Consider the following 27,778-nt stretch of genomic DNA (forward strand, 5'->3'; position numbering starts at 1 on the left):
GGAGGAAAAGAGAGGGAAGGGAGCAGAGGGAGTTGATTCTGGGGGGTTTTCAACCCCCCTTGGAGGGTGGGACAGGTGTATTGGACCCCCCTGGAGGTGGGGGGGGTCCAATTCACCCACCCCACATTTCAGCACCAGTTAGCCCAAAGAACAAGTTCCCCGTGCTGGCTTTCTCCCTCCCATTCTGAAAACAGTGAGCAGTGGCAGAGAGCCCTGGCCTTGTTAGGCTCCCAGCCAGCAGCTAGCTTCCCCCCCACCCTGGAGCCAACAGTGAACTTCTGTTTGGTAGGCAGTAACTCAAACACTTTGTAAAAACCATTCCAAGTGACAGCTGGGAGCTGCACTTCTGTTTGCACTTGCATGACCTGGATCTTCCACTGATTTAAGGTCCCTTAGAGCCAAGCCAGACTATGACAGCACAAGTTAAAAAGCCTGTAGGCTGCTTTGTCACACGTTAAGAGCAAGGCTGGTGAAAAGTCAGGGCCCAACAATTAAAACTTGGGTGCCGAACAGAACACAAGTAAGGGGTACTAAGGGGAGAATCAAGCCATGTATCCAACCTACTCGCCTCCGACTTTTCACTCCTCATCCTGTATAAACAATGCTCCATTATGCCAAAGGGAGCAGTCACTTACCAACTACCCTTCACCACTAACACATTTTTGCAACCTTCCTACCTTGATACATCACTGAAGAGGTGGTTACCCAGGCAGCCCGAGGAAGGAAAAAAACCAACCAAATAAATACATGAAAAGTAGTGGCAGGACAAAGGAGAAAAATGAAACTTTAAAATACAGTGATAAAAATATAAGTGTGCTATTAGCTTTCTCTGGTTGGATGGGGGAAAGGAGAGAGGGGCTTATGATTTTTGTAAGAGAACATGTGTATTTTATATGGCATATAAATATGGAATTATATTGGAATGAGTTGTATATGGAATATAAACAAACTAGAATAAAACACTCCTAGCTCTGCAACATTTTTTTTTAAGTTTGCATTTTTAGGGCAGTTTAATTACCTTTTTATAGTGTTTTTAAATGGAAGCCAAATCAGGCTAGGATTATTATTTACTTACTTTTTAGATTTATACCCTACCCTATCCCAAAGGCTTAGAGCAGCGTTTCATTTATTTGTATTTTTTTTTTGTGAAAGCGTTACTAATGTTTAGTGAAAAAATACTGCTAGCTGAGATGCATTAACAAAACAGGTGAACCTCAGCAAAGTGGACTGCTTATAGGACAGAAGCTAATCGCCTCCTTCTCACCATTTCTTAGCTGTACAGGTAGTGGAAAGATGGCGAATCAAGGCGCTCCAGAAGAGAAGTAAAGCCAAGGGAGCAGTGAGTTCTTACAATCACCTCAGCTGCTCCAGTGTAATAAAGGTGGGAGGAGGGAGAGGTTCCCAGGAACAATGCTTTTTCAGCCTTTCCTCCACCCTGCACCCTCTCCCCTATATTCAAATGATTCTGCCATGCAAACTGAGTCATCATTCGATACCACCCCCTTCTGTCTATAACCAAGGAAGTTTTAGAGACATTTCCTGCTGTTTTCAACTCTGGGTCAAACTCCGATGTTGCTAAAGCCACTGGGAGCCCAGGCACAGTCAGGTTACAAGCTACTACCAGCATTTCAGCCTGTGACAATAAAGCCAGTCTTCCACCTGAAGGACAGGGTGCTTAATAAGGAGGTGGCCGCTGACAGATCTGTCTGAAGTACAGCTCCCACCTTTGCCCACAGTGGTGGTGCTGAAGAAGCATTAGCAACACTAGGCAACTTATTTTTAAAATGAAGTATTCCCCTCATGTAACACCAGGTGTCGAACTGGAGGCAGAGGCTCAAGTTTGAGAAACTTCCACCCACAGAAATGCTTAATTACAGACGGGGAGGCATTGTGGGAGGACAGAGTGTATTCCCTTGAGAGGCTGGATCTTTTCATCCATCATTTCTACCTTTAATTTAGAAGGACCAAAAGGTAGATTCACTAAAGGAATTTCCCCTGTTGTTGAAGCTTGCAGAATTTAATATGCTGGATATTTAGCCCTCATCTTGTTAGGCAAGGCATATATTATTTAGAGCACAGATCAAAAGGATTCATCTTCCTGGGCCCAGCAAACAGATATTTTCTAGATACACACTTCATTCTGTCATGTCCTGGCTGGATCCCCAGGGCCTTAATTACTGTTTTTAATCAGTGACAAATAGTCAGCTGGGAGTAGATGTTATCCCCAAGATTCATTCCTAAACCACAGAACCAAAAGGGAGGATTCCCCTTTCCCTGGAGAGAGAAAAAGCTGAAGACAGAGTTTCCAAGTTGTTACTCCTCTCGGGACGCAACAGAATCACTGACATGGTTAGAAAAGTTACCAAGTGGTTCTTTTTTTAGGCTCTGATTTTCTCAAACTCTTGCTTTGAAGGAGGACAATGTGAGAGCAATATGAACTCCAGGGGCAGCAAAATGGAAATTTAAATCCTCCAATAATAGATGGGTGGAAAAATATCCCTCTGCAGTAATTCAAGTCAGTAGGTAAACTTAGCCTCAGCATCTCTCTCTCTTTCTGAACAGAGGAAACAGGTAGCTGCACATGTTTAAGAGCTTGCTTCTTCTTTCCTACTCTTTGAATGGAGGGTTGGAGGGGGGGGGGGGGTGGCACAACCAAGCCACTGCCCGTAAATTTCAGCTAAAAACATCAAGAGATTGAGAGAAGTTCTCTCACAGGAAAGACTTCCTCTCAGAGCTCAGGTGGGAAGTATTTTGCAAGGAAAAATATTATTAGTAATAATAATAATAATAATAATAATAATAATAATAAAAAACCTCCTAGTTTTCCAGCCTCTCAAGCAGAAATAGACAAGGGAGGAAAAAGCCAGTCAAAGGAAACCTCCAAAAGGAGAAACAGAGAACAAATTATTCAAGAGCCGCTGCTCAATGTGCACAGAAAAGATTTAAAAAGGGAACTGGTGCAGAATCATTGCATTCCCAGCCACCAGATTTCAACCATCAGATCAGTAGGACCAACCATCATACTGCTAGCCTTGAACAAGTTTTTAGAATTGGCTCCAAAAATCTGGTAAAGTAACACAAAGCCCATTCGCCTTAAATCTTAACTGCTTCATCACCTCAAGAGATGTGTGAAACAGCTCCCTGTAGCATCATGACAACCCAGGTTATCACTTTTTATCCTTAACAGATGAGCTCATTATTCATAGTCAGATTAGTTGAGGGAAAGAAAATGTAGTGCTGTTACCATGTGCAATTTACAGGAATAGATTCTTGCCCACCATGTATCCAACAACTTAGTACAAGTTTAATGAGGAAATACTCAACTGCGTGGAAGTATCTGTGCCTTCAGAAGATTAATGAAAAGTTTTGTTAGCCCCCCTCCCACCCAAAAAAAACCCCAAACCACCAAACACATGGCCCCACCTTCTAGGGAAAGGACATGACTGGACTGACAACTAATTCAAGGCAGCTGACAGTGTCAATGCAGGAAAGGCTTACAGCTAAGCTGCCATAGAATTTATTACACTTGCGGCCGAGTAATGATGACTCATATTCACTTACACAGGCCACTTACACCCGACCCGGGAACCGCATGGGGGCCTTCAGTACCTACATTAGCTGTCATATAATCCAAAATGTGGAAAGTACAACATGCCTATTATTGCAAATTTAAAAATTAGCAGACTGAAGGGCTATAGAAGCCCTCATTCCCTATTATACAAAATGGACAGGATTCTTTGCAAATTAATACTGCAGAGCAGACTTACGATTGCCCAGCAGCAATGTGTAGCAGCAGATATAGGAACCTATGGAAAACCTGGGAAAGTAACTTTCCATCAGCTAAAGGGCTAGTTTTTTTTTCCTCCAGAAACTGCTGGTGACTTCCCACCTATGGATATGGAAAATAGTTTCTCAAAAGACCTCAGATCTGTGCAGAGGCAGGAGACCCAAGGAACCAGTTATCAACAGCAGTCAAGGTATTCTTAAAAACTCCTATACAGACGTGCAGACTTCAACCTGAAAAGGCACAAAAATGAAAGTACATGCAGAAGGTCAAAAAGGGCATATTATAACTCAGTGGGGGCCAACCTTTTTGCCAGGTTTAGCTCTGCACTTTCCTTGACTAGCATTCTGATCCCCCTGCCTCATCTGCTGCTGTTTTCTGCCCCATTTGCCTCTGTGCTGCCTGCCCCGATCCCAATTTGCCACATGCTACAGACTGCCTGTGCCACTTGTGGCATGCATACCCATAAGTGGGTCACCCCTGTTGTATCTTGCTTTCTACTGCTTCTTCCATTATTTTTTTATTTACACAAAATAGGAAGCAGGTGCCAATGCAAGTCATTCTGGTTTCAGAGACTGATACAAGCAGGCAGTGTCTGTGATACCAGTAATCATGCCACCAAATGTCAGTTATGGGCACTTCTATGCAAGTGGAGGGAGGAGGTATGAAGACTTGCATGCAGCTTTTGCCCGACTTTAAAAGATTTAAAACATATTCTGCAGGAATTTCGCAGTCATGTCAGATAAAGTGCTAATATAGCCTATTGGCAGTGTGGAAGCTACCTATGAATTTTTATACCATTCTTCAAAATGAAGTATTAGTTGACCATACCTAAAAGTAGCCCTGGCATGCTTATTTAGCTCTCTGCTCTGCCATAGACAATGAGCAATTTATTTCTCAAGCTGTTCCTGAAGTTCCAGACCCTCCAAACTGCGTCTACACTGATGTTGAAGAAGACCTGACAACTTCCTGTTTTGGTACAGTTATGTAGATGGACATTTAAAAAGCAGTAAAAAGAAGTATGAATTACACCTTTCTGGAACAGGACAATTTTTGTACTAACCATACTCATTTACCAAAGCTACTCAGCATTAAGAGTCCTACTCAAAAATGTATTTCAGCCAGTCCTATTATTGCAATGCCTACACCCATCCTGCCTTACTTGCCTGTTAATATGCAAAAGAGAAGCAGAGCTAAAATCTACATCTAAATACATCCAGTTTTAAATGTCCATGATGTACGAGTGCTTGGACTGTAATGTAAATTCAGGAAAACCTGAAGATATTTGATTTATGCAGTTTACAAAAGTGTCACAGACTTTGCCAGCTGAACTTGTACATCCATAGGCAGATTATTAGACTCCTCAGAGTAACAACTTCGCTATCTGAAGGTTTGACAGATTTCCCCTACACTCTAGGGGAAATTGCAAAATCTGATTGCATTTCAAGTCCTGCACTGTATCTGCTTCTTTCAAGCTCCAATCTCTGGAGCATTTTAATCAGCTGTGACCAGTTCACCAAGACCTGAATTCACCATCTGGTTTTCCTTGCAAACAGACCTGGCTAACTGCTCAGGAACCCACCGTCTCTGCCAGCTTCTCTAATGTCTCATCTATACCTTCATCCACAGCACGCTTGCAAACACTCCCCAAAAGACGCACGTAAACCTGCACAGCGATTTGGCTGCTGGTTGAGCAGTTCTGCCAGCAGAATTTGTCAGCTCTTTGCTCCGGAGCTAGTGGGCCTGCAAAGAGTGCCATAAGCTCCTTAGTCCAAACCAAAACAGCTTGCTGCACTTCCAAGAATGCCTTTCAGTTACATAAGCTATTTCAGCAGCTGAACTTCTAATTCTTGTAAGCGGATAGCTCTAGTTTGCCAAGAGTGCCCCCATGCGCACTTAGATACAGCAGTCTAACAGAGTATTTTACAGCTGGGGGGTGGGGAGGGAGGAGGGAGAAGAGGGGTAGAGTTTGCAACACTTTTCCATCTCATAAGCAACAAGTTCAGATAGTAGATCGCCCATACACATCCATCCTTCTATCAGCATTACACAGGCCACATACCAGCTGTCTGTTTCCCTCAGCTTGGAGAGGAGTCTGTAATACTCGGCAAGCCAGCTGTTCACAGACCAGCTTGTGATTGCATGTTGTACTGCACTTTGCATTTCCCATATTTAAGGTTTCCCCTCTCCTCTGGCTCATTCCACTGCCTCAGCTTTAGTTGTGTATGTGGGCCGACTAGTCTGTTCATACAGACCCGTTTGGTATTTCATATTGGCCGTTTGATTTGGTTAGAAACCCAGCACCGAAATTTCCAAAACATTCACTTTCTCAGTTGAAGGATACCGAATGCAAAAGGGATTGGTATTGGCAGGTGTTTTGACACCTCTTCTAGGAGTGCAGTAACCACCACCACTTCCTGTTGTCATAGGGCTACTATATGGGCCCCTTTTGGTAGTATTTTCTGTTCAGCCAGTAATACGCAGAGCAAATGCGCATCTTGCTTCATGAATTGTTGGCAAATAGTGCCAGTAACACATGGCTAGGGGCCTGAAACATCTTGGAAGGTGAAATCATAACCCAACATTCCAGACTTTACAGTAGTACTTATTATGTATAGCAAAAATGTAATGTGATTCTGTTTTGCTATACAGAGCAAGATAGCTATTATTTTATTGAGTGACTAAATACACAAAAACTATGTGCAACACAGCAACAGAATTAAGAGCTGCTAGATAGTATGTCCTAGCACGTTTTAAATTTTTAGTGGTACTGTGACTACATACAGTATTACTGGGGAGGGGGAGAAAAACTGGAAGATGCCATCATGAAAAACTATTATCTCCTGGGCTGAAACAGCAAAAGAACATCAGTATTAAGAAGTCTCTGCACTCAGCTGGAGTTACTCTATGACACTCTTACATTATTCCTCAAAAAGCTTCAGACGAGGAACATACAATCTGTTTTGAGTAACCATTCAAGAAACCCCATTAGTTACAAACCTGTTAACAACAGATTTAGAACACAACTTTACTGCCCATTCATAGTCCATGGGGCAAGGGCCTCAGCATTACCGATATACGGGGTCGGTCTACATGGGATGCTATGTCGCTGTATCAACGCATTACAGTCACGTAATGTCGGTGGGCACAAACTACGCTGCTAAAGCAACTCGTTCCCACATTATAGTGCATTGTTACGATGTAGGGGCTAAAAATAACCATGCGCCACGGGAACTGTGCAGTATAGGCTGTTACTGAGCCGTCTCCCAAAAGGAAGTACTAAATAATGGCGCAGTAACAAAGCAGCATAGAGGCACACGTAGATGCACCCAAGGGGTCCGTGTATGACAGGCAGCAACAGTGGGGCTCTACAAATCCCATTTCCAGCAGATTATCTTTTCTCTTGGACTAAACTGAGACAGTCACATGGCTGCCTTCTGAGAACATGCTTGTGAGCGCCTGCATGGGTGAGACAGGAATGAACTCGTGGCTGTCCGAGATTCTGGACAGTGCAAAGCACAGAGAGGCTCCAGGAAGCTGCCCTAGCTAATGCAGACAAACTGGGGTGGGGTGTTTAACAACCTCTTTAGCTCTTGAGCAGCTCAGGGTTAGGAGAATTCATAAATGGTTTAAAGTCACCTTAAGCAGCAAATGGATATTCCCTTATTCTTAAGTCACAATAGGCAACTGTGGACCACAGCATGCATTTATTTTGTAGCACAAATGGTACTGCTTGTTCTGCTACCTGACAAACTATCAAGGTGGCAAGGCAAGTCCAACAGTCTCACTCCCAGTGATGAGACCATGACCACAAATAAAATTTGGATGCTGATGTTGTCCATATCATCCCTCTCCATTTTAGAAGAAGTGACCCCATGAAACTCTGACCCAAGCCTCTCCTCTGGCCTTCATACACCCAGATGACAATTTAAAACTGATAATCATTGGTTCAGTTGGACCTCCCTCTGAACCCAACAGATTATTTCTTCATTCAAGAGGCTCAAAATTTCTTTTACTCTACACTGGACACTCTCACAGTTTACTACACTGTTATAGTGCCAGACCTGCCAAGTAACATGCGTTTTTTAATTCAAAGTAGAATTACTGGGCCTGTCAGGATACCTTGGTGGAGCATGAGACAAACTGCTACCATCTCCCACCTCAGGCTCAGCCACTCCAAGACTAAAAAGAGCAAACAACAGAGGCTGAAATACACTTCCATACTATGATATCCATTCCTAAAAGTAGTTACGAACAACTGGAAGTGGAAAATGAAATAAGTGGGATTCCTCACTTAGAGAGAAGTGTAAATCCTAAGGTATTTCACCCCCTCTTGAAAACAGAGGAAGGTGTTTTGAGGCCAATACTTTCACCTTTCCAAGAGCAGAAGTTACTGTTAGAGGAAAACCCTTTCAAACAAAAAGTAGTTAGAGAACAACAGGAAGGGGTTTTACATTTGGAGGCTCAATGAAATCTAGAACACCCCACCCAAAATGGCAAGATTACCAAGACGTTATCATTTTTTTCTCATAATCTACAAGCAGATTTTTAAAACGATGGTGAAAATGCTTTATGTATCGGGAATAAAAGTTGCTTATTGAATGGGTATATCTTTTCGATGAGGTTTGACTGATACATGGATAACATGTATACATCTGATGTAGTATGCTTGAGTTAACAAAAGCTTATGCCTTTTAGTTTGTCTAAGATGAATCTCTATTCTGCCTCCTATGTGAATAAAAGAACTTAATTATATTTTAAAAGCTTTTTTAACCTATATCTCTCTATTGCTATTAATCATATCAGCAAAAACTTCCTTTAGCAACCAGAAATATATTGAAATCCAATTTCCCCACCAGTAGCTACTGTAGACGATTTCATTAGCTTTGAGGGAAATTAATTGCAGGGATGGCAGGACAGGGTGTCACTATGCAGAAAGACGTAAGCTTTTGTCAGTGACAGCCTACTTGGTATGCACTTTGTCAGACACATCAGCAAATATAAGATGTTTGCTGTATTCTACTTTTCAGTGCTAAGATTTCAGTGCTTAGAAGCCAAGACACAAATATGCCACTGAAATAGGATCTGCCTACTGCAATCATTTAGTTACAGCTATATCTGAAAAAGTAGGCTGCTGCCTACGGAAGCTCAGTTTAAAAACAGTAAGATGTCACCCCGCCCTGCCTTCTGTCTGACTTCAGGCCAGCAGCTAACTACCACTCTCCTATCCAAGAAAGAAGGGAAAAAGACTTCCTATGCCACCTGAGCAAACAATCCTAGAACCCCAGCTGGTATTAACTAAGTACATGGCAAAGCCAAAAAGTGCTCATAAGCTTGGTTAAAGGAGGAGCAAGAGTAATGACAATTTAGCTGCAGCTTAACACAGCATTTCTGAGAGTGCTTAAAGACTTGGAAGAGCCTTTGGCTAAGGCACAAAGCCAACATGGAGCTCTGTCACCATTTCTTCACACTATGCCATGACATGAAACTAGGCTGCATTCTGGCTCTCAGCTATCATTGATAACTTCCCTTCATTACATGACTTTAGAAGGCCTACTCTGAAAAGGGATTTAGTTTTCAGTTTTAACTACCGCCATCCTGTATTTCAACATTCCAGTTCCTTTCAAGAATATAAAGGTTTTCATTAACAGCTAGAAAGAAGTTTGCTTATATTCTACTTTTAAGATTAAAGATAGATTGAGCTTCAGTGCTCAACAGCCAGCAAACAAATATGCCACTGAAACAAGAGTCTGCGTATTGCAAGCTTTTAGTTACAGGGCAAGACAAATCTGTAAAGCTTTAAAAGTATATATAGCTCTCTCAAAGGAAGCCTCAAAACAGCACAGGAACATGTTTAGTGGAAGGGTTTTTTTTCCTTCCCTTGACTATCTTCTGAACCTGTCCTATAAAACCAGATTTTACAAATTACTAACTTACCTAATGTTTTCCAGAAGCTGTATGTTTATTGGCTTTTAATGGCAACATTTTAAACTACTTTTCCCTGCAAAGAAGTGCCAAATGCAAGGAGAAAAGAAAGAAGCAACACTTACTCACCTACCCAACTGAAAGAAGTATTTGTTAAATAAACTTTGTCAAAATATTTTTAAAAGATGATTTGACAGCACTCAATTTAAGTGAATCCACACATTACTCTGCTTGTTTTGAATTCATATACTGAGATCTCTTAGAACTGCTCTACATGTATTCTCCCATCTCTTCTAGACCAGAGGCACACTCCTAACATATTTAGGCAGGATAAAAGTAGAATGCTTTAGACAGCTAAATGATTTGTTTATCCAGTTTGTTAATACCAGTTGCTTGAATTCTAAGCATGAATGCTATGTACATTTACTGGACTGTAGTTAATTCTATTTATAAACATTGATCTACCCTTATGCAGCTAATGAGCCAGTTTTTAGAATGACAAAGTGTGATAGTACAACTATAGGGTCATAATCTTGTTATCTACTGCATTACACACAAGACAGTACAGCTCAGAAGAGGCCTCAGGATATTTTGTTGCAAGTCAAAGTCAGTTGTATTTCTCTTCCTGGAATCACTGACTGCAACAACAGCTGAGCCCCAGGATTTTTTAGCAAGTAAAGTTATCTCCTATGAGGAAAAAAAAAAAAAAGTCAGTTAGAAAACAAAATGCTGGAAAAGGTCTTTTTTTTTTTTTTTAAACAAAACTATCAAGGAAAGCAAAGGAACTGTCTCACTGAAGGGAAAGTGGATAAGTCAAAACAAGAAACCAGAAACACTGGAGTTAATTTTTAATGAGATACACCAGTAAGTAAAAAGATACACATGGGGGGGGAGGAAGAGTGGCACATGTATGTAAATTCATTTTCAGATCAGTAACATGCATTAGTAGATATGTTTGTCATGCAATGAAGATGCAAACAATACATCAACCATATCTTCTCATCCAGAGAAGTCAGATGCAAGTCACCTCCTTGTGCATACAGCATTATGCTATGGTACGCACAGCAGATGCTGATAACTGTCAATAACTACTGTTATATAAACCAAATGGCTTCAGCAGAGAGAACAGAAAGAGGAGTCTAAAAGGGTCACTCTAAATGGAGAAAAAAGTTGAAGACATTCTGTTAAAGCTTGTCTGCTATTCTATATGCATTTCTGGATAGAAAGCTTCTCTGGCTATTTTATATGCATTTCCTAAGAAAGATGAAGGATGTTGTCTGTTGTTATGGTTCAAGAAATGAGGGTTCTGGGTTTCAGGCCATCTTCACCCTAGTATTCACTTGAGCTTCAACTCAAGGTTTGCCCCCAGCCAGATTCCTGCCTACATATAAAAGGCTCTCGGTTGAGTAAAATGCTGCAGTAAGTTCAAGCTAGCTGGCTTTTCAGGGAAGGAAACTGAAGCGCCAGTGTTCCTAACACTCAAATTCATTCAGCAGAAATGCACAATTACAACAACCTATAAGCTACTACTCAAAATCACACCATGGCTATTCACTCAGCCTACTCTAGCTCGAGCAGAATAGCTCAGGTTGGGGTTTGTCCTCAGTGCAAATAGTCAGTCACCTTTGGATAAACAGTGATGCGAGAACCACCCAGTGCTTCTTAATAGTATAGTTTTTAGAGACATTACCACAAAGCAAGCCTCCATTTTTTTCCCCCCTTACATAATCCTGAGTACAAGTTTGTTTGGGTTTTTTTCTCTCCATGAGTTAACCAGCTTAGTCCCAATACCCAAAGTGCTGCATCTAGCAACACCATCACCATTTGGGGGAGATGGGGGAGGCAAAAAAACAAAACAAAACAAAAAAAACTTCTTCATACTAGAAACTCCATGAGAAAACTATCAGTGCCCAGCATAAAGGTTTCTCCTATGAAGAAAATAAGCAAAATATGAGACAAAAGTAATGAACCAATGCTGAAATCTTTTGGAACCATAGCACAAACCTAACATGGTAAGTTACAAAGAAAAGGTTTTCCTAGCAGTTAAGATTGCATTTTTCTTATAGAACATTTAGTTCTTTTCTGGTTTAAACATCTTTCACCATGCTTCCCATTCAATGTGCATCACAGAGGACTCTGTTCACCGTGATAGCAACCTGAAGATGGTGGCTAACTGACAAATGTAGATCATATGCAAGTCACTGGGATTTTAGCACCAACTTTGATCAGGTCAGGCCCTATAAAAAGGACAGTTCAAAAAAAAAAAAGCCAGGAGGCAATTCCAGCCACAGCAGAATGAGTTTCGGTCCAATTTCCCCACATGCTGGTAGGCAAGTGTTATGCCCAGTTGAAAGATAATACATTGACTGCTTAAAGATGTGTTGGTGGCTTCTCTGCCCAGCGCCCCATTCCCCATAGTTAGAAACTGGTCTATAATTCTTGTGAGGGGTAAGAGGGCCCAATTCCAGTTCGTTTCACTGAACTCATCACTTTTGAAATTCAGGCCACTTAAGAGGCCCAAAAACCCAGGTCTAAAAAAATTTAACCCCAAGCTTTTATGGAATTCAAAGACACAATTAAGTGAAACAAAATACAAACACATAACAGAAACAGAATCACTAGAAGATGGTTAGCTACTGTACAGGAAGTATGAGTCCAGCATACACTCACCTGGTACTGGAGGCAAAGTTATGTTTCAAATTGTGTTAAGAGATCTCTTATTTCTGGGGTCAGATGCTCTACTGCCTTTGCAGCTTCCGTAATAGCTTTCCGATACATCCCTTTCTTCTTACGATTAAATCTCAGTTTGAAATATTCAGAGAAAGGAGAGAGTTTTGAAACAGATAAGAATGAAGTCGTTGGAGAACCAAACCATGATACTTTAGCTTCTCGCCAGGAAGGTTCTCCATTTTCCTTTTGGCTAAGGTTTATGTCAAGAACACGAGCTGGCCACCATGGAAAACCATGAATTTTACCCCAAACAATATCCCCCACTGAAACAGTTCTTCCATCTTCAGTGACGCATTTAGAGACACTTTGTGTATGTAGTCTAACTGTTAAGGGCGGCACAATTTTACGCTCATCTTTTGAGGATGAAGAGACAGATGCATCATCACCAGGTAAAAAGTCACACATTTCTGGTGATGTTACTTCTGAACTAGAAGATTTGGATTCATCTAGACTGTCATTACTACACACCGATAAACTAGAAGAATCTGCTTTCCTTTTACGATAATTCATAAGAAAAGCTAAGTTATCACGTCCATCTTTACCTTGGGGAAATCTCTTAAAGTCATCATCTTCACCTGAACTCCCTGAAGACATCTCAGCTAAACTTCTATCTGCAGATTCCTCATTATAAAATGCAGCAGGACTGATCTCATCAATAAGTTCTGCTTTATAAATTGACACGCTCTGACCATCATTTATTCGGTGGGGTTTCAGTCTGATTTTTGGAGGTGGAACATCTGCATTGGAATGCACAGGCCTAGTTAACTTCAGTTTTGGAATGGAAGCAAGTTGGCCACTCGCCGACTTATCCATAAAACATTTGGTTTCCTGACATCGTTCAGAGTCTCTGGTCTCCTCTTGGTCCTCCCCTCCATTCTGCAAAATTCGCTGCGGGCAAAATGGTTTAACTGAGCCATGAACCCGGGAGGGAATTTTCACAACTTCACCTTTACCTTGTGGCGTGCTGTAGGATATTTTTATAACTGGAGTTCGATGCACTAATTCACCAGAAAATTTGTCTTCCTCCCTCTTTTCTCTTTTGTTCCTTTTCTCTACATAATCCGAATCACTGTGCTTTTTCTGTTCCTTGTCCTGAATGCTTAGCTTCCTCCTCGTTTTAGCATTTTGCCTGGCTGTGTTAGCTTCCTCTGGGTTCAGAGTGTTTTTACACTTTTCACAGAGCACTTGCCTTGGCCTCAGTCTTATAGTGCTCATAATGAGCCTTCCCGGGTCTCTATTTCGTGACAACCGTCTTTTTGTCCTCTTTATAGTCCTTGGAGGTGGTTGAGGAACCCATTGATTATATGTATGTCTTAACCATAAGGGAGGAGGAAAAGGAGCTCCCTCAAAATAGGGAGGGTAAGGAGGAACATTGCCCGGTGGAGGAGGTGGCAGAAGAGGAGGTACTTGTTCATCATTGTTGCTCTTGGGAGGTTTTTCACTAGATGGCTGTGAATCAATCTCACCCGGCACAGTCTCTTTGCCTTCGGGGATCCAGTTAGTGCAAGCATTAGCAGGAGGCTCCTCTTGCTTCAGCAATGAAGATGGAAGACAGAACAATCCAGACCTACAAACAGCATAGGAAGGAAAAAAAGAAAGAAGCAGAAATCAGAACAGTTTGATTAACAGTAAACTTTCCAAAAAACGTTATTTTATTCAAGTGTCCCACACACTGAAGCCAGTCCTTTCCCTTCATTTTAAGAGGAAACACCTTTAAGCATAATGAAAAAGTACAATTTATGAACTGGCAAAAGAGATTTTCTACTCTGTAGATGGAAAGTCCAAAATGACCTGTGCATTGATTTCTCCACCTTCCCTCACAGACACCATCGTTTTGTTCCATTTACACAACCCAGGTTATGTAACTTGTTTCCAAGACTATCACATTCACAAAGCCAGTAAAACCTCAAACAAAGGTGGCATAGGGGAAAATAGAATATTGAGAGTTTTGAGGGCATCACTTAACCTCATTCAATATGCTAAGTTTTCAGTTTCTCATAAAATAGCTGAGCTACCCATTTTGCACACCCATGGCTAACTGTATAAACAAGCTCTCAGATTGCGTTTTCACGCATGGTACTTTATGATAGTCTCCCCCAAGCCTTAAAAAAATTGCCTCTTACTATACTCTTAAAGACAAAATGAGAAAGAAAAGGGAAAAAAGAAGGGAGGGGGGAACAAAAAAACCCTATGCTACTTTGCCAGTATAGCCAAAAGATGAGAAAAAAATGTCTTGTTTATTCAATACCCTGTTCTAGTTCTCTTGCAGGTACCTCTTTGCATTTCACAAAGTCTCCTTCTAAAAAAGGAAGAAAAAAAATTATTTATAGAGGTTAGTTGTGAATTTCAGCTATCCCAACCATTACTACGCTGATGGCCAGACGCTTTACAGCTGGTCTGATCTCTGATGCTGTACCCATGTAAGGGCCAGGCTCAAGTCTGTGGAGAATGGGAGGGCAAGACTATAAGCTGTAACAGTGCTTATTCATACTAGTTCTTTATGGATTTTCCCACCTTGCTTACCCAAATTATAGTGGCAGCATGCTGTAGATACCCTTGCTTAGCCTGACTTTTTGAATTTTCTTGCTTGCTCAAAAAAAATCAGTACACAACTACTGAGGGATACGCTGAAATAATGGGTTTCCACTGTGGAAAGTTTCCAATTGCAATATAAAAAAAAAATTCTCTATGTTGGAAAGGATTAATGAAAGAGGCATGTTCTTTATAACCACATGACCAGCAAGCTGATTCTCCCTATAAGATTCTTCTTTGCGATTAGATTTACCTAAGTGCACTCAGCACTTTGTTCCACTAGTTTATTAACAGTTTGTCCTTGACTGACTCAGAATAAATACACTGCAGGTAAGATATGCATTTTTTTTTTTTTTTAAAAGGGCTCCTCATTGCATCTCAGTGACTCTGTCTTACCATTATTATTATTAAATAGCCTCAATACTCTCCCAGATCCAAGCCAGGTTTTTTCTGGCTCAAGATTTACCAGTATTATACTCTATAGAATAATTTTTGCTGTCAGGTGCTCTATTTTTCCTCCAACAAAATCCAGTATAGAGTCAGCAGCCACTTTTAAGATCTCAACTTCCCCCTTGAACCCTGAGGCATGCTGCATCTACTAAGGCCTAGTGCAAGATGATATAGAGTACAGTATCTTAAAGGGACATCCTTAACAGCAATGACCTTTAAAAATATAGTAGTGTGTGATACTATTAGAAAGGACAAACACCTCATTTGAGTGAATGGAAACGGGCTACCAACGGGCTACCATCTCAACTCTTGTAATAGAGATCACCCTCTTGAATAATGACATGGGTGAGCTATTTTTGTCCTGAAAATATCTACAAGATATCCTAATGATATCACTACGATGCAGCTACAAAGTCTTTTCTACCTTCCAGACTTCTTTTTACCCACATTTTCCCTCAATGTTTAGCAGCACAAATAAAAGAGTCAAATAACAGCAAAGAGCTGTCAGTGTAGCATAGCATCTTTTTTTCATTGTTGCCAACATAAAAATATGGTCCTTTATTTTTAGATTCCTTGGTAGTGGGGCTATTTACAACTACTTACTAAATTCTCTCTCAATTTCTTACAATAGGAGACCTAGTTTCTTTTTAAATATAAAGTCTTTTGAGCATCTCAGACACCGGGTTTGAGTTATCATGTGCTGTTCTTAAGAGTCTTGATGATTTGTACTTTGTTTTTCTGACTGGGGGGAAGCACTGTCAACACTTACAGTAGAAAAGAAGTTTGGAGGTAGCTTTGGACGTGAGAAAACACCACGTTATAAACAGGTCTGAACACAAACTTATCTAGCACTATCAAACAAGCATTCCCACTTCTTAAATAAATATTCAATGTTTTACAAGCGAGTTCTGTGAAGTTTAAAAAAAAAAAATATGGAGGGCAGGGTTACTTCTAGGCCAGCCACCAGCTATTTTTAGGTTGAGATTATATGATCCTTTTTCTCATCAGCTCTCTGCTTTCCTTGTTAGTATTAGCAAGAACCTTATCCTGCATAAGAAGGGGCCATCACTACCTACAGAAAGGGGATTTGTTTCCCCTCTGCACAGAGCATACTTGAGGAAGACTGAAGAGAAACTCTTTCAACCTGTCCTCAACCAGCAGCATAAGGCAGTAGGAACAGGAACACACCACAGTCAAAAATAAGGAACAAGTTCATCGAGTCAGAAAATGGGGCTGTCAAACTGACTGACTGCCCCATCAGGCATCCAGACCACCGCTACTGAGACTGCTGTACTTCTTCAGTAGCTTGTCCTGAATTTGCACTAAGAGTTGGATTAGATGACCCTCGAGGTCCCCAACCAACTCTACGATTCTTCCCCAACTATTACCCCAGGATGGAGCATTTTTATAAAAGGAAATGACCAAGCTCCCCTCCCCAACTGCAAGTCTTCTTAGGCTACTGCTCTTTCAGGTGCATGTTGCTTCCCCCTACTAAGCAGAAGAGGGAGGCTCTTCTTCCTAGAAGCTTTAATAAAACAAATATTAGTAGGTCACATAATCTGACTAAGGGGAAAAAAAAAAAAGAAGTTTATAACTTTTCCCAAGACCAAAAACAGCCTTGCAAAACCCACTGATGCTTCTCTCCCCCCTAGTTCCTCCAATTTATTACAGTTACAATTCACTATGTTCATTTTTCTTTTTCTAGACATTGTTAATCATAGGCCAAAACTCTCTCACTTAACTCACATGAGAAAGTCTACCAGTGTTAAAATAAGTTACATAACTGATTTTTCTATGTGTTTTGATACCAAGTCATTGCTATTTTCTCTTACCATCTTTTTAGGTGAAGTACCAAATTATTCTAACTTTTAACAGTTTAAAACCATCTTTTCTAAGGATGAAATTTTTTCCCCCTTCACTTTGAGAGAGATTAGGTTATCTTGACCATTTTCATCTTTAACGACCCTGTCTACTTGACATGTACTTTCCAAATTGCAAGACCGACTCAGTCCAGACGAAAAGGACTTAAAGACATAATTGAGAACCGAGTCATTTTGTTCCAAGACTTTTAAGTCAAGCCTGACATTAAAATAGTTTGAAGTGAAAGCCTGCTAATACATTTGCTCTAAAGCAACCACAATTTGTACATCCAATCCAAAATATAATGGAAACTAAGGCAGTGTTATTTTTCATGCAGCTGTAACTGTGCAATACTTTGATTATTCAATCATGTAAATATTCTTATTTGGACAAGGCAGGATCATGTAATAAGAGGAACTCTTTCCTCCCCACCAAACCCCTCCCTGCCGACCTAGTACCATATTTAGATATAAACTCATTCTTTCTATAAACAGACTGAGGCATTTCACCTGAACTATAGAAGTTATTAAGGAAAGCAGGTTGGATCAGCCCATTCTGTTCTGTAAAGGCCTCATCTCTCCAGCTTCAATTATATGAGCAATGTACTATTTTCAGTGGAACTCCTTTCTCTAGGATCTGCTGTAGGAGCTGAGCCTTAACTCTGTTCACAGCTGCACTAGCAACAAATGCGTGTGAAAAGGCATTGGTTCATTGGCAGAGTGTCCAGTTCTTAAAATTTAACCAGAATTAATGCACAGTCCTCAAAACGTCAAAGTTCACTAGGACATTCTTTGCCACAGTAATGAAGCCTGACTAGGACCAAGGCCACACTCAATCACTCTGCTATTAAATCTTCCCCAAAAAATGGAATGGCACTGTTTTAGGGAAAGTTTTCAGTTCTGTGCATTAGATATTTGGTATTAAAGAAAGTCTCTTCCATATTGATTCTATAAGCCATAATGCCATACAAACAGGAATTTCAGGACTGACAGAAAAACTAGCAAATGCACATTTTAAAAAAGTAATTAAGGTCCATAAACAGTGCTATCCATTAAGCCAGGTCAACTATAGCAAGTGGAGACCAATACATAACTTGATCACATCTCCTGAGTGCATGTAAAATTAACCCAACAGGCCTTATTTAAGAAAGCTTAGTAAGTTTTACGTCACCAAACTATTACAAGTCTGAATTCTCTACTTGAGTTGGTGAATTTTTTTTTTAAATCAGAACTTGTCTGCAACTTATCTTCCATAAAGATTCAATGGAAATATCAGTTATTTATATCACTGCAATGTCTAGAAGGATCAACCACATCAGAGCCCTATTTTGCTAACCTATATGCAAAGAACATAGAAAAACACCAGTACTAACTTTAGAGAGTTTATAGTCTAGACACAATCACACTGCTGTGCATCAGGACATTGATGCACAAGCCCATTAGTCATCTGACTGGCTGAAGTAATTCTGTTGGTAGTTTCCTCTACACCACCCTTCTTTGTGGAGGGACTGTACCAGCTGTTCCTTACTCATATTTGCAATCCCTTTCCCAAGTCATTTTTGAGCCCTGGTTGTCCTGTATGCTCAGACTCAGGTAGCAGTAGTGGCCAAGAAGTCTTTCCATACTTTGGGAAGGGTTTGTATACATAAATGATCACAGTTACCCAGCATCAGACTGCTGCAACAACCATGCCCTCTGGTAATTTAAAACTGGCAGTTAGAGTCACATGCAACTGACTTTCAGTTAGTTTTTTGGTGACAGTTTAGAGCAATTGTTCTGGATGAATTTCTCCCAGTCTTTCCCCACCACAGTTTATGATCATATTGAGCTGGAAGACAATGATTTGGCCAGGCTATTAGTTGAAGTTAAGTGGATATTTGCAAAGAGAAGGCAAACGAGTGTTGGGTGGTAGCTGTATAATCTCTCTGGGACACCTACAGGCAATTGATGAAATCAATAGTAAAAACACAGCCTTACAGGAGCAAAGAGTTCCCTCTGTTGTAAGTCTTGGCTTCTAACAAGACACCAAAAATCTAGGGAACTATTCCCTTTCCCAGGAACCAACACCTAACATTGTAATATATTCTCCAAAGCCAAAAAAAGGAAACAAAAAAAGTGAAGAGAACTGGTTGCTCCCAAAGGGCCATATTTTGCTAGTACAAAGCCAGCACATTTTTGTTTCACTCAATTTAAAAAGTCCAGGGGTTTATTTTTCAATAAAACCATTTCCCTTCATGTCACCGTTTCAGTTTAATTCTTGACACAGAGGGTCAGAACAAAGGCTTTGCTGCTTTTACCACCACTTTGCATGCACCATTTGAGAAATTTCACCCATCTATGAGTCCCATCTCATAAGGAAAGAAAGACAAGTATCCAAGGAGACTAGGTACCATGCCCAGCATTTGAATCTATTTATAAACTTATGTGACTCACCTCGCCATAGGATTTATGCTATTCTCCTCTGTTCAAACAAAATTATAAGCAAGAATAAAATATATCTTAGTCTGAATAGGGCTTTTTTTATACCTCATCACCTACATTTCCTCTCACTGAAAGCTGTACAAAAAATAAGATGCTCCAGTCAAATTCAGCTGTAGAAAGATTAAGAAATTTTATAAAGTAAAAAGCATCAGAACTAGGAAATTCTTTACAGAACCAGGACATCCTCTAGAATTCAGGATATCTGCAAAGAAATTCTAGACATGTTTAGGCCTCTTCAATAGCTTTTAATCATCTTGCTTGTAAAAGGTAAGTATATTGCATGTGCTTCTTGTTCCAAACTTCTCAATTCAAGTCCAGTTTTCACTGCAGACATTAATAAAATGTCAGTGAAATCCATTTTTCCTCACTTCTTGGAACATACTATCTATCTGCACACTGTCATTATTGATTCAGCATATTTGTATCTGCCCAGTGATAAACTGTGCATTTTCAATTTATCAAGCTTAAGAGATGCCAAAAAGCAACTGGATATTAGTCTTCAGAATATACCAGAGCATGTGACTTTAGTCTCAGTGGTGACATTTTAAGTTGCAAGGTGTTTAAGGAAAAAGAGACCACACTTATTAGTCAAAGGCATGAAAGAGGGAGGCCTCTTCTGTCCAGAGACAACACATTGATGAGAAACCACCATCTTTTAATGCTGCAAAAGGAAATGGTTCTGAGGTTTCTACCAGGTGTATATCTTAGACCTAGATTAAGGACAAAGACTCCCTTATTTAAGTATGCACTTAATTGGTTTTTGATAAGTACCAAATTCCCCACCTCAGAAGAAACACTTTTAGTTGTTGGAAAAGAAACTGAACCCCACATTCCCAAGCTGACACGGTCGCTGGGCAAAATATTTTCTGTTCTTTCCCTGCGACTTACAGTTGCTACAAGTGGAAAGATGTCCGATGATGAGTTGACACTATTCTCTTCAGCTGAAGTCATTATGCCCCCACAAGACAAGAGTCTGCCTCTAAAAGTTTAGATTGCAGGGTCCAGGCTTTAGTCAAGCTAGACATTTACTAGATAACTCTTAGCAAGAGAGCTAGGCTCACTGCACAAGTCCCCAGTATTTAACCCAATATAAGTAGGCCTACAGTCATAAAGGTCACATGAATTTTGGGTAGGGAACTGCAGGAGGGGGATGATCAGTTGGTAAGATCAAGGCCTCAAACCTTGCTGAGAAGTCCTGCTACTAAGAGGACAGGTTCTTACCCCAAAACTACTCAAGGCTTGCGTGTTACCTCTTACATAACTTCCCTTTGTAGATACAGATTGGAAATTTCCCACCCACTACTGCAGCCCTCTAATCACACAATGATTTTTAAAGAAATGTAAAGATCTTTTAAAGATATTTAAAAGAAACCCCTGTGGGTTATTACACTGCTCTTCTTCACATTTCAAAGACAAAGGCAATGACCATGACTGGCACTGCAGCATCGCCAGAAGCACCTTACAGCTGTTTACCCTGCTGCTGCCTGTTTGAATTTGTGGTATTTGGTCCCATCTTGACACCTCTGTACTGCCTAATGAAGAGCTTAACAGAAGCATTTTGGGGGAGGTCCAGGGTTGCCTAATAAGGTATAACCAATTTCAGTAGTTAACAGATAAGATAATTAACCTTTTGTCTTCAACTCTTCCTCACCCCACCACAAATCAGAAACCCATCTGGCACTTCTATTTACACTTTTCGAAATAATCATAGTTGATCAAGCCTTGGATGTTTGACACCGACGCATTTGACAAGACCTTCTTTAATAGAAGACTCCCTAAATTAAGATGAGGTTTCCGGAAGTTCTTTTTTCTGGGACCTCGCAGACTTGGGGCAGTCTAAACATATGCTTTTGAATTAACTTGGGAAAGGTAGAGAAAGATTCTGGAAGTCTTTTAAAATACCCAGAAAGGGGCCTATTAACATAGCATCTTCTTGGTTCCACTAAGGAGGAAATCACCAGAAAGTTAGAAGAGGAAGGGGGAAAAAAAACCCCAAACAAATATGAAAACCCAGAAGAGATAAGAACCGAGGATTTTTTTTTTCCTCAAATGACGTAGGAGGTTGAAACCTGGATTTTAAAAACAGCAAATACCTAAACGTGCAATTAGAAATTAAGCAAGTTAGATGCCAAGTAACCATTAAAAACAGGCACTAGGCACCTTTAAAACAGATACTTCATTCAGTTAAAAATCTATTTGTATCACTAGGCCTCTAAATACTTTTGACAATCTGGCTTCAAGTTCCTGTGTCAGACCAATCCCATATACAGGTAAGCACTGCCATTCAAGGCTGATGAAAAAAAATAAATTCAGAAGTCTTTTTTCATATGTCCATTGAAGAGAGGCCTTGACAGGGTGTGCTAGAATGAAATAGACTATTCAATAAATGCACAGTCAGTGATCAGCCCTAGCTCAGAATGTAAATACAGGACATGTATGAGCTAAAATCCTTCCTTTGGCTTGCCATTTTTCATATTAAAAAAATTAGTAATTCTCATTACCTTACTGTCTGGCAGTATTGTTTATTATTAATGTCCTCACAATACCTGAAAAAAAATCCATCTAGAATTGAAGTACCTCCTGTGAGAGAATCTCTCTTACCCTCCACAAAACTAGCCTTTCAGATTCAGGAACCCTTCCTCTCCAGGTCAGAAGAGGTCCTGACCCCTTCAAAGCTGGTACAATATATTCATAGTGGCATTGTGGCAGAAAACAGTCATGGGAATCTGCCACTGCAGGAGGATCCCCAATCCAGCTAAAGAAGAGAGAAGAACATGAAAAAGGCCAACAATACCTCAAGGATTTAAAAGCATATGCAAAAAAAAAAAAAAAATTGAAAGAGCACTGACATTTTAGGGTGGCTGACTCCTGCAGGGATACAAGAAAAACAATACAAAACTACAGCAGAAATTCCAGAAAGGCAAATTCAAATGGTGGAATGAACCCACATTATTGGCTTCAGCTTCTCCAGTGAGAGAGAAATCAATAAAGCTGCAGTCCCTCTCCAGTGGCTCACTACATAATGCAAGGATTTCTAGGGATATTTGATAATATTAGTAATGCTAGCTGGCTGCTTGGACAATGGAAAGGAAAACACATGAATCCCCAATTAACTAAATTTTTTAGACTGACATGTATTAGTGCTATGCTCACACATACTGAAGATAATGAGGTAGATGGCTAAAATTCACATGAAACCATATGTTAAGTCATGTGACTTAATATTAATGGTTTCTGGCACGTCTAATTAAGAGATAAAGCCAGTAGGATAATTGTCAAAGGATAATGGTTTCACACTGCTGGAAAAAAGCTATAGCAAAGCCTAGGCATTTATTAAGGAAAAATTTGAGGCCTTCAAAAAGCAGGAGACATTTACAGTTCCCACTCTGAAAATAAAACACTGAAGGAAAGCCAATACATTTACATTTGATTAATGTCTCATCCTTCTCATACCACTCATCTAGTAGGGATATCCCATTATTATGCATTGATATATTCCAGAGACTTTATCACACCAAAGAATTAAATAGGGAGATACTGGTATTCCAGATGATTTAGATAATTGGCATATATGCTGTTCTTTAGCCAATCAGAAGCCAGACTGTTTTAAAAACATTACTTCAGATTTATAAAGTTTATTTCATAGATGTTTAAATGGATTGCCAAGTAGGAAGTATAAGTACTCCGCTATCAGTAAATAAGGATTAGTCACCTAATTAGTTATTATACATTTTATTATGGCTAACAGATTTCTTTTGTTAAGAGTTTTGTGATTAAATAATCACAAATGTAAAGCATATGTCAACTTGAAATATGTTTATGTACATTGCTATATACTTATATGCAAATCAATATTGTTACTACACTATTCTTTTTGCTAAGCATATTAGCTCCAAATACATGACAAATAAAGTATTTCACTTAACTGGTCATCTGTGTTTAAAATTATAACCTACTTAAAGCTAATATTTTTGCATTATATGAAGCATGAACATAAGAGAGGCAACATTAGACAGTTTCTCTAAGATAAAGCTGTTGAAGGGTTTGGTACTCATGAACAAAGAAAGAAAGTCTATAATTATGGCAGCCTCTGACATCATGTGTGTGTCTATGCACCCACACCAGTACACCCCAAGATACTGCACAAGCACATCAGCTGTAAGAACTTTGCTAAGTTGAAATATTGTTATTCAATCAAACCTTCTCTTTGGAAAAGCATGTCTTTTTTGCTCCAACATGAAGTCTGAAATCTGCAAGCAACCCCTTTAACATTGAGGGCACTTCAGCAGATGGACTCAATTCCCTGTCTGATGGGACACTTTCCTTCATATTTTACAGCCATAGAAGTGTTACTTTCAAATGCTTTCACATTGCTGGGTTCTCCCCCTCCCCCATCTTTTAAACCCCTCTCCCCTAGGTACTAAGCAGTGGTGCTAGGCTGATTTGGGGTAGTAACTGGGCAGCCACCTTCTGAAAGTGATTTCTTCCCAAAAAAACATTTTGAAGAGAGAAAGGTGAAAAAAAAAAAAAAAAAAAGAGGGAAAACCAACCCAAGCCCAGAGCCTTCTTTTTTCTTTTTTTTAAAGCCACCCCCCCTCCTTTTGAAGCATCCCCTCCCCCAACTCCGATGTGCAATGCAACCTTAACTCTTTAATCTGATTATGGCCTAATCCCTCCTCCTCCCCAGCTGCTCTGCTCTCTCTGTGCAGCAGGCCCCAAGCCGGAGAGAAACTTCTCAGTTGCAATCCCCTTTGCAAACATTTCGGGTAACAATCAAAGCATTGCGGGCTCCTACTTTTTAGTGCAGTCTAGGAGGATCCCAGTGAAACGCCTCTCCCCGCAGCTCAAGGTGACCACCAATGTGTCGTTCACCATCTGCTCCACCAGCACCGGCAGCCAGGAGCCGACCTGCAGCTCCTTCGCCTCAGCTTCCTCCATGCTTGCCGGAGCTCGGCGCCCGCCTCGGTGCAGCTGGAGCGCGGCTGCGATCTCCCTCCCGGCCGGCCTCGCTCGGGCTCGGGCCCGCCGCCCGCTCCGCGCCGCTCTCCCCTCCCCCGCCGCTGCTCCTGCCGCTGCTGTCGCCGGGATGGCTACACGGGCCGCTGCGATGACCTCATGGCTCCAGGCTCCCCCTCAGTTGGGAGGATTAGTAGGTGCGCTGACGTCACAATGCTTCCCTCCCGGGAACGTTCCACGGCCGAATCCTGCAACAATTGGCTACAGTTCAGGGTGATTATTGGAGAAGAGTATGTCAGTTACACTGAGGCTGCTGCGGCTGCTGCCCATGGTGGGGCCTGGCAGGGCGTCTGCTCTCACCCCCACGGCACAGCATCCCACACAAGGGGCACGAGGTCTCCCCTCTGCGGTACCCAGGGGCTCAGCCCTCTTCCTGCAAAGTGGTCTCCACGAGCATCAAGGCGCCCCCTCCACAAATCCTCAATGGATTAGAGTAAGGGGTTTCCTTTCTGCCCCAAACTGATGGTTAGGGGTTAATTACAACCTGCCCACTCCCCCTCCACCCCAAACACACTGAACAAATCATTTGGACATGGCAAAGACTCAGGGAGTTGTCTCTTCCTGTCCCAGATTGTTCTCTAGCAAGACAACCACACCACCATTTACTCCTACTCTGTACACACGGACTGCCCTCCCGCACAGTTGGTAAGAGGTAGTCTTTAAAAGTAAAATATGAGATTTTCCAAAAGATATCAGTACCCAGTGTATTCCAAAGGGCTATAAAGGCAGTCCAAATAGCCTTTCTAATGCTGACAGATATGTAAATCCAGGAAATAGTTTCTACCCTTTTAATAAATTAGCTGCTATCTTAAATTTGCTTTCTGAGAAAAGCCAGTTTCTCTCATATCCCTTTATACTCCAAAAGCTTACTCTGAATGGTTTGACAGTCTTCTAGTTCTGTGAGTGAGTGAAATTTCAGGAAATTGCATGCAATTCAAATGCCTCACTAGAACCCAAAGTAAAGTGCTTTATTGCAAATAGGAAATACTGTAAAATGTGCTTTAAAATTACTTGAATGAAGAATTCCAACTCCAGAGAATCAAGACTGCATTTGGAAACCTGGGTTTATTGCTTCAGTTTTCTTTCAAGCAATAAAAACTTCAGATTCCAAAATGTCTCTTTCTAAGTAATACACTGTGGTACAGGAAAAACTAAAAACATTTTGTAGGTTTAGCTTAGGAAAAAAGACTGTGTTCTGTACATTTTGAAACAGATTTCTTAGTAGGCAGTAGAGCAAAACGGTGTTGAATTAGAAAAGGAATGCTTCATAAGGAAATCTCTTCATATACAGGGGTATCCTCCTCCAAGAGGACTTCCCCCAACCCCCATACCAACATTGGACAGATTCCTTTTAAGACTGTGTTTACAGGACACAATTTTCTGCTATCATTTAAGTAACAATTCAACAAAGTTATTTTCAATAATAACAATAAAGAAAACAAAGGCTGAATGGGCAGTTCTCCAGGTTCCTGTTTAGGCCTGTTAAGGCAAAGCAATAAGGAAGTAAAAACAGTTTGATCAGGAAACACATTAGATTAAAAGTATGGCTGAAAACTGTTCTTTTTTTTAGACCTACTCGAAGAGGTGCTCACTTCGTCTCAGAGATTTTCAGTCCTCCTTTAGATTTTAAATGTACCAAACTATTTGTGAAGTATTACTCTGTTGGGCCTATCCACAGTGTGACAATGAACACAGACAACTGCTTCTTACTAAGTAATGCTGTATTCAGGAGGGGTCCAAGGTCAATCAACCCTTCCTGCCCATCCCACTCTCAGATTAGCTCTTTAAATATATGCCCACAAAAAGATGTCAACAAAGTTTTGCATTCATTGTCTCATAAGCCTGTACACACACGCAGAGAGAGAGAGAGAGAGAGAAAGCAGTTAAAAAAAGTATAAGAAATGTTTTGGTTAAATAAGATTCAAAAGAGAAATCGGACTTTCACTCACATTAGTCACAGAACGGAATTTGCCATTACATATGTATTTTAAAAGGCCAGGGATGGCAATCATGTAACTAGGAATTACAGGTTTATATTTTTTAAAGGAATATGCACTTCCTGTTTGCAAGGTAAGCAAGAGCTTTTATTTTTAATGAAAAGCTACTTTAAAAGCAACACTGACACTTACGATGAATAAAGCAGTAAATAAAATACAATTTGCCATCTATTCAGACAAGGAAAAATTCCCATTTGTATATTTGGATCAACTCAGTTATTGCTGATATTGAAAATCTGTGCTGCACTGACCCTTTTGACTACAGTCATAATAGCAGAAAAGACTTTTATGCTGCATTTAGTTTAAAAGCTTCAAAAAAGTTTTTGTTTTGTTTTTTAAAAACAACTCTCTGAGCAAGAGGATTTTAAAATACAGGTTCCTTCAAGTTGTGTTCATAGCAGTAAAGGTCATTTAACAACCCACACAGTTCAATCCCAAACCATCCTAAAGCAGTAGACGGATCATTTGTAGGACTCGGAAAAGAGTAGCTACAGCTTGCCCACATCTAAATATTACAGTTCTCCGCTTCATTTAAATCCCCTTTCTGGTGTGACCCACAAAGAGAGCTACCGTGTTGCAAATTAACGAAGTAAGATTACGGGGTCGCTGCTCTTACTTGTTAACTCCATTACTCCAGCCTCTCTATACGGGTGGTTGGGAGAGGAGGGTGTTTGGGGGGGAGGTGGGGGGCAGTGTTTTACCAGGTAAAAAAAGGTTTCTTTCCTTGTTCATTTGCAGTTGGTCGCTGTGGATCTGAAACGCAGATGGAAATGGAAAAGAGCAGCCAAAAGCGACAGGGGGAACAAGCAAAGCCCGCAGAAGACGAAGCCCAGCAAACGAGGGTGTCGCAAAGGCGGCGAAATAAAGGCAGAGAAAAGGCTGTGGCTGACGTTACCTGAGCGATCAGTCTCCAGCCCTTTAATAATTACCGGGCTTGACAATCTAGGAGGTGACTGCCCAGCACGCCCCCTAGCGGCCACGCGCCGCCGCGGCTCCCGGCCCGA

The 27,778-nt window shown here is 40.7% G+C and overlaps 1 protein-coding gene across 3 annotated transcripts in view; it reads right to left on the reverse strand.

Annotated features, from left to right (window-relative positions):
* The window catches only part of PWWP2B (PWWP domain containing 2B), a 37,116-nt gene extending 9,386 nt beyond the window's left edge, over positions 1–27,730 (reverse strand). For 2 of the 3 annotated variants that reach the window (XM_019556077.1, XM_019556078.1), the window contains exons 1-3: positions 27,670–27,730; positions 24,557–24,965; positions 12,380–14,006 (exon numbers count right to left, since the gene is read on the reverse strand). In XM_019556077.1, coding sequence (XP_019411622.1) covers positions 12,398–14,006; positions 24,557–24,699 — 1,752 coding nt within the window. In that variant the 5' untranslated portion in view covers positions 24,700–24,965; positions 27,670–27,730 and the 3' untranslated portion in view covers positions 12,380–12,397. Of the gene's footprint in view, positions 1–3,862; positions 4,018–12,379; positions 14,007–24,556; positions 24,966–27,669 lie in introns of those variants that run through there. The other variant, XM_019556079.1, reaches the window with a different exon arrangement.
* Positions 27,731–27,778: the final 48 nt, after the last annotated feature.

The sequence above is a fragment of the Crocodylus porosus genome, unplaced genomic scaffold (genome assembly GCF_001723895.1).
Source record: "Crocodylus porosus isolate Cpor-Errol unplaced genomic scaffold, CroPor_comp1, whole genome shotgun sequence".
In the NCBI taxonomy this organism is placed as follows: Eukaryota; Metazoa; Chordata; order Crocodylia; family Crocodylidae; genus Crocodylus; species Crocodylus porosus.